At 41.1% G+C, this 15,566-nt stretch overlaps 1 protein-coding gene and 1 long non-coding RNA gene across 4 annotated transcripts in view; one reads left to right on the top strand and one right to left on the bottom strand.

Annotated features, from left to right (window-relative positions):
• The window catches only part of tesk1b (testis associated actin remodelling kinase 1b), a 37,042-nt gene that overhangs the window by 7,742 nt on the left and 13,734 nt on the right, over window positions 1–15,566 (bottom strand). For all 3 annotated transcript variants that reach the window (XM_061913645.1, XM_061913647.1, XM_061913646.1), the window contains 5 exons: window positions 12,999–13,145; window positions 12,407–12,489; window positions 7,687–7,777; window positions 4,880–4,963; window positions 90–176 (listed from right to left, as the gene is read on the bottom strand). In XM_061913645.1, coding sequence (XP_061769629.1) covers window positions 90–176; window positions 4,880–4,963; window positions 7,687–7,777; window positions 12,407–12,489; window positions 12,999–13,145 — 492 coding nt within the window. The remainder of the gene's footprint in view (window positions 1–89; window positions 177–4,879; window positions 4,964–7,686; window positions 7,778–12,406; window positions 12,490–12,998; window positions 13,146–15,566) is intronic.
• On the top strand, window positions 76–5,488 carry LOC133560767 (uncharacterized). Its single transcript, XR_009808516.1, has 3 exons — window positions 76–200; window positions 3,441–3,542; window positions 3,645–5,488. It is a non-coding gene; the product is annotated as an uncharacterized LOC133560767 (long non-coding RNA).

Genomic DNA, 15,566 nt, shown 5'->3' with positions numbered 1-15,566 from the left:
TATACAGCCCTAAGTCACGAGTGTCTCAAAGGGCTGCACAAGCCACTCATTCATGTCTTGCAACTTGAAGTCCATGAAAGCCTTCTTACGTTACAGCAGAGGACAGCCAGGTCCAGGAAGTCTGTGGGACAGTCTCCCACCATCTGGGTGAAGGTGACCACGTCCAGACCAAAGTCCTGCACACACAAACAGCAAAGGAGGTAAGGGCCAGCTACAGTACCACAAACTGACACAAGGAGACTGCAAACATCGCTTCCATCCATGTGTGACAGAATGGGCCCTTTTAACTCAATTATTCCTTTACCATTGTTCATAGTGTAATTTGCACATCATTTCAAAGCACACCTTAAACATTACTTCAGCACTTACCTAACAGATACTTTATTGGTCTGGTGCATAAAATGTATTTCTTATAGCAGCTACATTAAAAGATGACTCAAAATGACAAAAATCCAAAAAGTAGTCTAAAATAAAACAGAAAAACCCTCAATGTATTACTTGGTATGAATGTTATGCAATCATCAGAGTCAATGTTCAGGGTTTGGTTGGAATAAACATGCAAATATTTACTGTAATTCCAATACAGATATAATAATATGCTCAAATTAAAACAAGCAATATCTTTATACCAATCCAAGATCGTGTAATTAACAGGTCTGCTGTTTCTAAGGCCCTACTGAAAATAATGCGAGTCACAGATTCTGTTTGGAAGACAAGAACACTGGTGTGTTTAAGGACCGGCTGGAATAAATGCAATGTTCTAAATCCGTGATCCAAAAAAGGGGTCACAGGTAGGGATGGATACCTTTCACATTTGAATCGCTACGGTGCCAAATCGCCGGTACATGGGAATCAATACCAGTGCTTAATGGTACTCTAGTATGAACATTAATTGATAATTACTGATGAATTGTGTAACAATACAATGTTGTCATGAGCTGATAACTGTGCTGTTTTCTTGCTCTATCTTCTTTTCTTATTCCATTTCGGAGTCTCATTTGCAGGTAATACAATGCCGACTTTGCATGCAGTTGCAATTGCAAAACATTAGATGGCAGCAGTGTATTGTCTATTGCCAGTCAATGCTTGAAAATTTGTCCCACGGGGGGGGGGGTGGGTTGTGCGGTTTTTTGTTGTTTTTTTTCATAAAGAAATACAATCATGTGTGCTCACGGCCTGTATCCCTGCAGACTGTATTGATCTATATTGATATATAATGTATATATTGTGTTTTTAATGTTGATTTATTAAAAAAAAACACAAAAAAAAATTTTTTTTTTCTTGTGTGGTACCGATCGGTCCGCGGACCGGTACCGGGCTGCAGCACAGTGGTTGGGGACCACTGGTCTGTTGCCATGCAAGGAAGTTGAATGTGCCAGTCTTATCTTTTGTTGAGACTTAGTATTTATACTTTAAGTTTTGTATTTACAGTGGGTATGAAAAGTGTTCAGACCCCTTTAAATGTTTCACACCGTTTCATTGCAGCCATTTGCTAAAATCAAAAAGTTAATTTTTTTTTATTAATGTACACTTCTTAGCACCCCATCTCGACAGAAAAAAAATCAAATGTAGACATTTTTGCTAATGTATTAAATATAACAAACCGTGGCATCAATTACAGCCTCAAGTCCTTTTAAATCCGATGCCACAATCTTGGCACACCTACCTTGGACAGTTTCGCCTATTTCTTTTTGTAACACCTCTCAAGCTACATTAGGTTGGATGGGTAGCACTGGTTCACATTTGAGGTGTCTCTGCATATTGCTGCATTCACTTTTCCCTCTATCCTGACTTGTCTCCCAGTTCCTGCCGCTGATCCGCACAGCATGCTGCTGCCACCACCTCAATTCACTGTAGGGATGGTATTGGCCTGGTGTTTCCTCCAAACATGACGCCTGACATTTACGCCAAATAATTCTATCTTTGTCTCATCAGACTAGAGAATTTACCTTCTCATGGTCAGAGTCTTTCAGGTGCATTTTAATAAACTTATACTAAGCAATGGCTTCCGTCTGGCCACACTATCATACAGGCCTGCTTGGTGGATTGCAGCAGAGATGGTGGTCCTTCTGGAAGGTTCTTCTCACCACAGAGGAATGTTGTAGCTCTGACAGAGTAATCATCGGGTTCTTGTCACCTCTTGTTCTTGTTTTAATAAATTTGCTAAGATGTCTACATTTGTTTTTTTTTTGTCAAGATGGGGTGCTGTGTATTCATTGAGAAATAAAAATAACTTGATTTTAGCAAATTACTAAAATTAAACAAAGTGAAAATTTAACAGACCTGAATATTTTCTGTACTGTACTACACTGATTGTTGAAATCGCCATGTAAAATTGCCAATGCTAATCAGTAGCATGTATACGGAAAAGCCAATGTAATGTTTTGAAAAGTGCTTCAAAGTGAAGAGTACCACTGAAAGTCACACACACACTAGGTGTTTTAAAAATACCCTCTGCATTTGACCCATCCCCTTGTTCCACCCCCTGGGAGGTTAGGGGAGCAGTGAGCATCAGCAGTGGCCGCGCTTGGGCATCATTTTGGTGATTTAACCCCCAATTCCAACCCCTTGATGCTGAGTGCCGAGCAGGGATGTAATGGGCCCCATTTTTATAGTCTTTGTTATGACTCGGCCAGGGTTTGAACTCACGACCTACCGATTTTAGGGCGGACACTAACCACAAGGCCACTGAGCATTACATCAGAGTGCTTTCTTTTAAGTATACTTGCTTTGTATTTATGAAAAATTGTAATATTAACTAGAAGCAGTTTGGCCAAGTCTGTTCTGAGTGCTGCTTCAGTACTTCTTTCCCTGCCGAGTGTTTAGTCTGCAACTGGATGTGACGTCAAGAGCAACAAAGGTATTGAAATATTGCACTGTTTGATTTTACATGAAACAATACCGAATACCAAAATCAATACCGAATTTGAACCATCTCTCGTGCAGCTTGTGCAAGAAAAAAATAAAATCGTACGAAAATCATGTAGCGACCCAATGTCCGTTACAGTGAGTGCACCTGGCGCTTATGTCTGTGCCATTTGCCTACTACCCCACCATGAGGTGGGTGCCATATGTCTGGGCAACTTTGTCAAGCTTGAGCGGGAGGGAAAGGACATGGTGTGCGTATTCAACGGGTCATCTGTGGCTCAGGAAATGGTGGGATGCTGTTAGCAAGAAAAAGGGACATGCCGGCAGGAGAAGGTGCCCTTAAAAGAAACGGCGTCTAATGTCTACAGCTCAGTCTCGTGTGGGGGAATTCACACTCATGTCATGTTCTTCCCTCCAATGCTAGGAAAAACAAAATTAGGACGATCTGAAGCTATAAACTAATGCTAGCGGGTAAGACTAGATGTTTTGGTCGGATATTGCAGGGTTCCCTGAGACTTTTACTGAACCAACTAATGGCGGCTATGCTTGTAACTTAAATTTTTGCCCAACAGATAACACTGAAGATGGGGCACTCTTGAGCAATGAGGTGGTGTGATGGCTGGGAGGCCTTTCATGGCCAATCTAAACTAATGGGCCAGCCAGGCTGGGAGACGGTAATCAGAAAAAACAGCAACCCCTGTTTTTAAACAGAGTTAACCGGAAGAAAAGTTCAATTCAGAGTTATCCATCCATCTTCTACCGCTTGTACCATTCAGGGTCCCGGGGGGTGCTGGAGCCTATCTGAGCTGCATTTGGGCAGATGGAGTTGTACACCCTGGACAAATCGCCACCTCATCACAGGGCCAACACAGATAGACAACATTAAACACTCACATTCACACATTGGGGCCAATTTAGTGTTGCCAATCAACCTATCCCCAGGTGCATGTCTTTGGAAGTGGGAGAAAGACGGAGTACCCGGAGGGAACCCACGCAGTCACAGGGAGAACATGCAAACTCCACACAGAAATATCCCGAGCCCGGGATTGAATCCAGGACTACTCAGGACCTTCGTATTGTGAAGCACACGCACTAACCCCTCTTCCACCATGCTACCCCAAATTTGAGATTGTACCTTTTAAAAAATTTGGCTACATATACCACATTTCATAACCAGTATATGTCAAACCCAATTTCAAATATTTTATAAAACCTGAAAATTTTGGATAAACTGCAGAATTATTAAACTGGTTGGTCACAGAGAGGTGTCTATTCTAGGAGGAAAAGTTCTTAGCAAAATGGAAAGTACTTATTCTATGTTAGCTACATCTCTTTGTTTATAATGTATATTTTCTGCTGGATCTACTCTCTATTTTATGCTGCCTTCTTCTTTATTGCTGCACCTTTTACATATACCGTAAAATTGTACATGGTTATTGAGATGTGTTATGTATTGTATGTAAACTCTAAACAAAAAGATCCAAAAAGATTTGTATTGTGAGGCACACGCACTAACCATTGTTCCACCGTGCTGCCTTTCTTATGAAGTTAGTCTTTTTAAAATGCACTTTGTTCATCTGAAGAGCTGCAATCAAGCAACTACTCGTTTTTTTTTGTGTTTGTTGTTTAAGAAGTTTCCCCTCTCATCAAGGTCCAAGTTATCAGATAAACAAGCATTAAAGACACTTTCTTCAAATATTTTTTAACTTAATGTTCATTACACTACCTTAAAATCTGCACAGTTGTGTCTTGTCATTAAATAATAAAAATGGATTTTATTTGTATTGCACTTAACATTTGAATACAAATATAAAATATAAAAAAGGTATTTCGTTCTATTCGCCACATACCAATAAGTGGTGATGCCACAGTTAATCTAGTTGGGAAGCATTACAGTGCTCTGCTGTTTTTAGGCACCTACTTCAAAAATGTTGATGTCATTCAAAGCCACAACACAAAGGCTGAAAGTAAATGACGCTATGATATTAAGCATTAAACATAATTAGGGTACCTCAGTGCGTGGCAGGACGTCAGGGTCAGCCTGTATCCTTGCGATTATTTCACACAGGATGATGCCGTATGCGAACACATCCACCTGCACACAGTAAGAAAGACATGATAGAAAACTCCAGAATGGCTTACAAAAAAAGTAAACAGCTATGTTCACACTGCAGGTCAATTCAGATTTATTTTGCCCTTATGTGACCTGTATTACATTTTTTATTGTTATATATATATTTTAAATCAAACATAAGCCTCTGAGTTCTTATGTGGCTATAAGTCAGATATGTATCATACCCACGGGACTGCAATGTGAACGATTGATCACCCAACCTATTAAGTCCTCCAAAGGTAACAATCTCCCAAATTATTTGCCAGAACAGACAAATTGAAAATAAATGGTGGACTAAGGAGCAGGAAAGTGTCAGTGGCGAAACGATGAGTTCTTAGACGTGATAAAGAACATAGGAGTTACATCAAGGTGCCATCGCTCTGTCTTTCTGTGCAGAAGCTCCCCGCATATTCTCGCCTCTTGAGAATTGGTGAAAAAACAAATATTAACTGCAGTTGCACAAACTCCTGGAAAATGCCATAAATAGAATATACATATTTATTCCAGGGTAGGGAAAATATGTGGTTGCAGTGAAGATTCAAAAACTCCACAAAAAAGTAACAAAAGTGCCACTGCTCGTTGTGCAAGTGGGTTCAAACTGAAAAGGTAAACCACATGTAAAAGAGGGAAGCATGAAATAACACAAAGGAGGACAAACGAGCACAGAGCTGCTACAAACTGCAGCCACTTCAGCAGCGCCATTTTTCCTTACAGCAACAAAAGTCAAACAATGAAAAACTAGAAATGTGTAATAAATAGTGTACACATATGACCGCACCATGCATAGATAAACGCGCCAGGACTGACACCAACACGAATGGGGGCCATGTTGTGGGCACATGTACCTCAGTTGACGAACACTTTCGACCAGGGGTCTCAAACTCAATTTACTTGGGGGCCACTGGATGAGGCTGGGGCGCAAGGAAAAATTTCTTTAAAAAATCTATCATTCACTTTTTAGTGAATTCACCTTCTTTGAATGGCTTTCTCGCCCTAGCAACATGCTTGCCCACTCTCGCGATCTTTCCGTGAAACACCTGAATATCAGTGCCCCTCCCGACAATCTCCCGGGGCAATCATTCTCCCGGTTTTCACCGGACAACAATATTAAGGGCGTGCCGTGATGACATTGCCTTTAGCGTCCTCTACAACCTGCCGTCTCGTCCGCTTTTCCACCATACAGTGTGGCCCAGTCACATATTGTATGAGGCTTCTGCAGACCCACGGAAGTGACTGCAAGACATAGTTGATCAACAGCCATACAAGTCACACTGAGGGTGGCCGTATAAACAACTTTGTCACTGTTACAAATATGCGCCACAATGTGAACCCACACCAAACAAGATTGACAAACACATTTTGGAAGAACATCCGCACCGTAACACAACATAAACACAACAGAACAAATACCCAGAATCCAATGCAGCCATAACTTTTCCGGGCTACAATAGGGGTCGGGGTTTGGGGGTGTATATTGTAGCCCGGAAAAGTTAGTGCTGCATGGGATTCTGGGTATTTGTTCTGTTGTGTTTATGTTGTGTTACGGTGCGGTTGTTGTCCCAAAATTGGTCCGCGTGTTTGAGACCCCTGCTTTAAACAAAGGGTCGGTAACCTTTTTGGCTGAGAGAGCCATAAAAGCCTAACATTTTAAAATGTATTTCCGTGAGAGCCATGTAATGTTTTTAAACATTGAATACCACTAAATGCCTGCATTTTTAAGTAAGGTCAACATTTTTAGAGTATAATAAGTCTCTTTTTAATAACATTGTTATTCTGAAGCTAACCAATAATAAATAAAATACTTCTTACCATTAAACAACTTCATGAACAGGAATGTTTTATATTTTGAACGTTATTTTTAACACTGACTACCAGCGGAGTTATTCATTACTTATTGTGTTAGGCAATGTCAGCTAAGATTTATCTGAAAGCCAGATGCAGTCATCAAGAGCAGCTTCTGGCTCTAGAGCCATAGGTTATCCACCCCTGCTTTAGACAAACATAAAAGTCGCACATTCATTTAGTATAGTGAACTCCTGCTTTAAAAAAATTTGATTTTACAAGACATTAAAATTTGGCATCATACCCTTTAGCGTGAATGTAGCCAATGAGTGTATTTGTTGCATAACTAAACTACCCATTTGGCTTTAACGTAATGACACATAAAGGGTGTGGGGAAAAAATCAATTCGAATTTGAATCGCGATTCTCACGTTGTGCGATTCAGAATCGATTCCCATTTAAAAAAAAAAAAAAAAAAAAGACTTTTTTTTTTTTTTACATAATTTTTGGTTCTTTTAATAGTTAAAACAAAGTTGTATTATTGCAATCAGTTGATAAAACATTGTGCTTTAAAATGATAAAAGCTTTTTTAAAAAAAATCTACTACTCTGCTTGCATGTCAACAGACTGGGGTAGATCCTGCTGAAATCCTATGTATTGAATGAATACAGAATCGTTTTGAATCGGAAAAATATCGTTTTTGAATACAGAATCACGTTGAATAGAAAAAAAATCAATTTATAATCAAATCGCGACCCCAAGAATAGAAATTGAATCGAATCGTGGGACATCCAAAGATTCGCAGCCCTACAGATAACATGTATATTGTTTCACTTTCTGAATGTGCCTCCATCACACCCACCATGGACCTTGACCGACCCTCCAACAATCACACAGTGAGTCAAACCACAAGTATGTAAGCACCTTCTCATTGTACACTTCGCCGCGCAGCACTTCCGGAGCCATCCAGTAGGGGGACCCCACAACAGCCAGAGGCTCCTGGTTTACATCATCACTGTAGAGAAACAGACAAAAGATGGTGAAAGATGACGAATAAACACTTACATTCCGAAACATTTCCGCACATATTTTAATCTTTTTTTTTGAATAAACCTTGTCTTTCTAATCCTGAGGAAGATTGATTACATTTTATGTATTCAACAGACTTGCTATAAAGAGTGAAATGTGTTATGTGGTGAGAAATTGTGCAACTTAACTGAATAATAAAAAAAAAAAAGGAACTAGAAAGTGTTTGTGAGGACAAGCACATGCACACACACGTGCACGCACACGCACACACACACACACACACACACACACACACACACACACACACACACACACACACACACACACACACACACAGCTGGCAGACACTTCCTCTCTGTGCTATTTCTATCAGTTAATGCAGGCTATGATACTGCAGAAAAGTGATGGCAGCGAAGCCACGGTTTCCAGTGTCAACATCATTTGGAGAAGTGGGGACGGGAAAGGAAGAGGAAGAACACTTGGAGTTTAAAAACCAAGTCAATGATGAGTGACTTACTGGGCTCGGGCGAGAAGCACCAAGCAGTCGAAAGAGGCAGACTGGAATAGTTTGACCTTATTTGGAGGACTTTTTCCCCCAAAGTCCGCCCACCCCGCCCCTGCCGTCCTCCCCCGCCATGCCACAAACACAAACGCTGTGGTTGTGTCACTCCAACACAAACATGCGAGGCAGGTTGTCAACAATCTGCAGATAGCACTCGCCTAGAGGAAACAAGGGTGTTGGACTAGAAAAGAAATGACGAAAGTAAAACGCTTTATTAACATAAATGTACTGTTATGGACTTGGCACAACTATCTTGGGCACAAGCACAAATTATGCCACCCGGGGTCACCAAGGCAGTGACAAAAAGCTTTTTTTTCTTAAAAAAAAATAATCAATTGAATAAAAAATGAAAAAATTCCGCTTTTACGCAAAAGTGACTTTGTATTGACATTCTAACAGTTATGGTGTCCCTAGAGCCTGCTTATGAGCACCAGATGTAAAAAACATCCACCAACTCCCTTAGTTGTTTGCTGCACTTTTGAGAAAAGCGGTTACAAAAGAGTAGGCCTCGCTGCACATCTTAAAATAATTCTTTGCCAGGTATCAGTCCTACACAGATGTTGGAGCTCTAAGTTTGATAATTTTGGATTTGCGAATAGGCTAAAACGAGCATGAAGTAGCCGTTAACATGAACATGTAATGTTAGCATTGCATTTCACATACATTCAGTGCTTCACTTCTTCCACATTTTGTTACATTACAACCTCATTCCAAAATGGGAAAAAATAATAATTTTGTCCTTAAAATTCTACACACGATACCCCACAATGACAAGGTTTTTAAAAAAATTCTGAAACATTGGCAAATTTGTTAAAACTTAATGACAAAAACAAAATATATATGTATCCAGACCCGTTGCTCAATACTTTAATGCAGCTTTGGCAGCAATTACAGCTTCCAAGTGTTTTTGAATCCGATCCCACAAGCTTGGCACACCTATCTTTGGGCAGTTTCACCCATTTCTCTTTGCAGCACCTCTCAAGCTCCATCAGGTTGTATGAGAAGTGTCAGTTTTCATCCAGGATGTCTCTGTACATTGGTGCATTCATTTTGGTCTAGTCAGGGAGGTGACCAGGAACCCGATGGTCACTCTCTGAGCTACAGCATTCCTCTGTGGAGAGATGAGAACCTTCTAGAAGTACAACTATCTCTGCATCAATCCACCAATCAGGCCTGTATGATAGAGTGGCCAGACGAAAGCCAATTCTTAATAAAGCTTGCCAACCTGCACCTGAAATCAATTATCAGGTCTGAAGAGACGAAGATTGAAGTCTTTGGCGTGAATGCCTGGCGTCATATTTTAAGGAAACCAGGCACCGCTCATCACCAGGCCAATACAATCCCTACAGTGAAGCTTGCTGGTGGCAACATCATGCTGTGGGGATGTTTTTCAGCAGCAGGAACTGGGAGACTAGTCAGGATATAGGGAAGAATGAATGCAGCAAAATACAGAGACATCCTGGATGAAAACCAACACTTCTCATCCAACCCGATGGAGCTTGAGAGGTGCTGCAAAGAAGAATAGGCGAAACTGCCCAAAGATAAGTGTGCAAAGCTTATGACATTGTATTCAAAGACTTGAGGCTGTAACTGCTACTAAAGGTGCATGAACACTAAATGCAGCCTTATTCAATGCAGGCTAATAGGGGTGTCAAAAGAAAAATATTTTCAAATTAACTGGGATTCTTAAATGATTCATAAAAAAATATTAAAAACAAAAATAAATACTTCTACCAATACTTATCTTGATGCCATATGTGCATTTCACTATCAAATGTTTGGGCAGAATTTTATTAAAGAAAACCAGTTGTCTTTTAAGTAAAATAGAAATTTATCAGAGCTATTATCTATTTTATGGAGGAATATGTCAGAATCAATGATTGAACTGGCACCCAATGTTATTAAAAAGTATCTATTTTTAATCAAAAATCGTTTGGAATGGAGAATTGATTCCAATTCGAATGGAATCCAATCATGTGGTGCCCAAAGATTCGCTGCCTTCCATGCTAATACATCGTTCTACCAAGGTTTGGCTGGCTAAGATGTATGACGGAACATCGGCATTATGTTATAGCTGTCAACAGTCTCCAGCTAACTTAATTGTGCTAAATTATAAGGCTGCAGCGCCTCCCTGCCACGCCTGACATAGAACGGTCCTGTGAAGTTTCAGGAAGTATGCAGTGGTTTCCTAAAATATGCAAGAGACTTTTCCTTAATTTAACTCTGATGGAGTAGTAATTGAAAGTAGATAATTGATTAGCCTTTGTCTGCTTTTGTGTATTGCTGCAATGTGTTGGGGACACTCAGGAGTGCAATTGTATGTGGTTACATGTCAATATTTGACTGTACTTATTTGGCTGATGCATGTTTGTTTTATCTATCTATTTCGTTGGACAAGTGCAGAGTTACAGTGTTCATGTCAAAAGTGCACGATAGTGCTTTGTAGGAGGGACGCAAACACGGACATTAGCAATAAAGCTAGACACACAAAACTGTGTTCCCCCAGTACGACGTACCAAAAATACTTTTAACAGTTTACATTGCAGGGTCCCGACCAAGTATTTGAGGAACACTGGCTTGGTCTACATTTTCAATTACTTACATATAATTGATGTACATTCATATTTATTGATGTAGTTATTTGATTTTGTATTCAATACATCCATTTATGATTGAAATTTACCTATCCATGAAAACTTTTTAGTAAGCCATCTATCAATTGTTGCACTGAATTTTATTTCTTTCCTGATTAGAAAAAAACAGGAAGTGAAGAAACATCAGTAAATCGCTGACACATGGAGAAAAAGGGGGGAATCAAATCAGCTTTGTTCTTCCTACTCGTTTTCCAAAATGTTGAGTTTATTTGGAACATGCATGCATACAACATGATAAATCACAATTTCCCGTTTCTCTATACAACATGTTTGAAAATGCGTTCACTTACTGTTCTCAATTTATTCACAAAAACTCCTTAAGTAATAACATTAAAAATAAATACATAATAATTAGTGAAGTAAGTTATATTTCATAAGGTGAGATAAGTAGGATTATCTAGAAAATTACTAGATGGATGGAATAAATTCAGAATGTTTATCATAGTTTTGTAAACACTTCAGTTTGAAGAGCCTCTTGAATTGGATCATATTAGTACATTGATTTCTTTGCTTAACCAATTCCATTATTTAATTCCACATACTGATATGTTAAAGGTCTTAAGTGTTGTACGTGCATACAAATGTTTTAAAATTACATATTTCTCTGAGGTTATATTTGTACATGTTGAATTGTGAAAGGTAAACCATGTGATGTAACTTGTTTGACACAAATAAAGCACTAGCAAACACTATTGTTGAACCTTTGATGAAAAGCTGTAATATGGAACCTTTAAAACTTAAAAAGGAGCGGTTTGCAACTTTTTCCAAATCAAAAATTACATTAAGAACCCCACCAGCTATCTTATATTTGAAATAGTGATTTGGGAGAGCAGATTTATTAAATACATGTCTATATTTCTCACAATTGTAAGTCAAGCTTCTGCATGGACCGAATAAAATGTTGCCAATATTTTTCCTCGGGCGTGCCCTGATGTTTGGACGAGGTAGAGGGCGGGCCACAATGATCGAACGCGAGCATCTACCTAAGCGGGACATAGCAGCTTTAACTGCTCTTCCACAGTTTATTCATCTCAGTCAGAAAGTATTTTAACCAAGTTCCTTGTCAGCCTTGCAGCGTGGAACTGTGCTTCTGCAGGACCATTTATAGTCGCAATAAAATATTCCACATAAATGCCGGTGGGCAAGAAAACCTGGCAACGAGTCAAAAATACTCAACAGGGGCAGTTTAAATATTGACACTTCTCAGTTTCAACAAAAGTTTCACAAAAAGGGTGCGACAGGAGCACATCTCACTTGGAAAGGGAGCGGACAATAAAGCAGGTGAGATATGGCAGGAAGTTCCGATAAGAGGGGAGTGACGGAATGTGCTTTCATGACTTATCGCTGCGCATGGACTGACGCTGAAAGGGCCACACCACACACACACACACACACACACCTGTAATCCGGGATTTTCTCTGCCAAGCCAAAGTCTCCCACCACGGCTGAGCAGACTCCGCCTTCCCAGCGCACCAGGCAGTTCTGCACAGAGGGTCAGAGTTCGTCACACATAATCACTTTTACTGCCGCTGTTAAAGATTTGTCACTGCACTCGGCATTTTCATTTTGACATGCTTGACAAGGTTGCTATAGAACCTCTATTTTTGACCCACCTCCTTAAAATGTCTGCCTTACAGCTAACTCTCTTTCCTCTAAAGCTCCCCTCGAAGTGTAAAGTGCAGCTAATGCCATCAAACAAAAATAATGAACCCTTTCAACATGAAATAAACATTGTGTAACTATTTTAGAACTAGAAGCACAAGAGGAGCACCATGGGAAATTCCTCAGTGGCTAAGCAGCATTACCAACAAGAGGGATTCAGGACAAGCTGGATTTATTACAAGCAGGTTTCTGTTAGCATATGACTGACACCATTTACAGTAAATCCTATATCACACAGTGGTCTCCGCTTAGCGTGCACTTATGTGCGCCTAACACGCATGTATCGACACCGCCAGTAGCCCCTGTACACAAATGCGTGCGCTGCTCACCTTGGATGTGAGGTCCCTGTGGAAGATGCCCTTAGAGTGCAGGTAGCGCAGGCCACGGGCGATGTCCAGCGCCAGGCCAATGCGCACATTCCATGACAGGAAAATGTCGCTGTGCAACAGCTGCTCCAAGTTACCACCGTTGATGTACTAAACCATCAAAACACATTCCATTAAAAAATAAAAATACTCATATCCTTCAAATAAAATAATCTTGAAAGTAAATTAATATCTTAAGAGTAGTCCGTATAGATTTACAATTCAGTGAGAATGAAGTCAACACAGCCAATATTGACTCAAAAACTGACTACCCAAGACCAGCAAGATGTGTGTCTTGCCTGTCAAGCATGGTGGTTTTAGTGTCGAGGTCAAGGGTTGCACCATTGAGAGAAAACGTGAATTCTAACATGTATTGTGACAGAGTAAAGCAGAAACTGCATCACTTGCCAGTTTTCCAACATAAGTAAACCAAGTACACTTCCAAGAGCTCCAGTTACTAAAACACATGCAAACGTGATTGCACATATTTAGTCGATCAGCTTTGCTCGTGCTAAGTGGATTGCGTCTCTGAAGTAAACAGAATAAGGCTACCAATCCATTATGCGTATGTGTCTTAGTATGCAAAATATATGCTGATCATCAAAACGGTCAGAACAATATTTAGCACACGTAATGTGATTTATCAACACTCATCACGTTTTTTGTGAACACTATTGTTGCGTTTTATTTAGCTCACAGTTCCACACACAGCTACAGGATCAGTGCTGAGGCAATAGATAAGAACCCTCTATCCTAAGTGCGTGTTTGTGTCAACATATTGGACAGTCAGAAATAATTACCGTATTTTTCGGACTATAAGTCGCAGTTTTTTTTCATAGTTTGGCCAGAGGTGCGACTTATACTCAGGAGCGACTTATGTGTGAAATTATTAACACATTACTGTAAAATATCAAATAATATTATTTAGCTCATTCACGTAACAGACTAGACGTATAAGATTTCATGGGATTTAGCGATCAGGAATGACAGATTGTTTGGTAAAAGTATAGCGTGTTGTATATGTTGTAGTTATTTGAATGACTTACCATAATATGTTACGTTAACATACCAGGCACGTTCTCAGTTGGTTATTTATGCGCCATATAACGTACACTTATTCAGCCTGTTGTTCACTATTCTTTATTTTAAATTGCCTTTCAAATGTCTATTCTTGGTGTTGGGTTTTACCAAATAAATTTCCCCAAAAAATGCAACTTATACTCCAGTACGACTTATACGTTTTTTTCCTTCTTTATTATGCCTTTTTGGCAGGTGCGACTTATCCATCCATCCATCTTCTTCCGCTTATCCAAGGTCGGGTCGCAGGGGCAACAACCTAAGCAGGGAAACCCAGACTTCCCTTTCCCCAGCCACTTCGTCTAGCTCTTCCCGGGGGATCCCGAGGCGTTCCCAGGCCAGCCGGTAGACATAGTCTTCCCAACGTGTCCTGGGTCTTCCCCGTGGCCTCCTACCGGTTGGACATGCCCTAAACACCTCCCGAGGGAGGCGTTCGAGTGGCATCCTGACCAGATGCCCGAACCACCTCATCTGGCTCCTCTCGATGTGAAGGAGCAGCGGCTTTACTTTGAGTTCCTCCCGGATGGCAGAGCTTCTCACCCAATCTCTAAGGGAGAGCCCCGCCACCCGGCGGAGGAAACTCATTTCGGCCGCTTGTACCCGTGATCTTATCCTTTCGGTCATGACCCAAAGCTCATGACCATAGGTGAGGATGGGAACGTAGATCGACCGGTAAATTGAGAGCTTTGCCTTCCGGCTCAGCTCCTTCTTCACCACAACGGATCGGTACAACGTCCGCATTACTGAAGACGCCGCACCGATCCGCCTGTCGATCTCACGGTCCACTCTTCCCTCACTCGTGAACAAGACTCCTAGGTACTTGAACTCCTCCACTTGGGGCAGTGTCTCCTCCAAACCGGAACCCCTCAACGCCTTGACTGCGCCTAGAAATTCTGTCCATAAAAGTTGTGAACAGAATCGGTGACAAAGGACAGCCTTGGCGGAGTCCAACTCTCACTGGAAATGTGTTCGACTTACTGCCGGCAATGTGGACCAAGCTCTGGCACTGATTGTACAGGGAGCGGACCGCCACAATAAGACAGTCCGATACCCCATACTCTCTGAGCACTCCCCACAGGACTTCCCGAGGGACAAGGTCGAATGCCTTCTCCAAGTCCACAAAGCACATGTAGACTAGTTGGGCAAACTCCCATGCACCCTCAAGAACCATGCCGAGAGTATAGAGCTGGTCCACAGTTCCACGACCAGGACGAAAACCACACTGTTCCTCCTGAATCCGAGGTTCGACTATCCGGCGTAGCCTCCTCTCCAGTACACCTGAATAAACCTTACCGGGAAGGCTGAGGAGTGTGATCCCACGATAGTTGGAACACACCCTCCGGTCCCCCTTCTTAAAGAGAGGAACCACCACCCCGGTCTGCCAATCCAGAGGTACTGCCCCCGATGTCCACGCGATGCTGCAGAGTCTTGTCAACCAAGACAGCCCCACAGCAT

Source organism: Nerophis ophidion, linkage group LG10, assembly GCF_033978795.1.
Source record: "Nerophis ophidion isolate RoL-2023_Sa linkage group LG10, RoL_Noph_v1.0, whole genome shotgun sequence".
NCBI lineage: Eukaryota > Metazoa > Chordata > Actinopteri > Syngnathiformes > Syngnathidae > Nerophis > Nerophis ophidion.
This window is presented reverse-complemented; position numbering and strand designations above follow the sequence as displayed.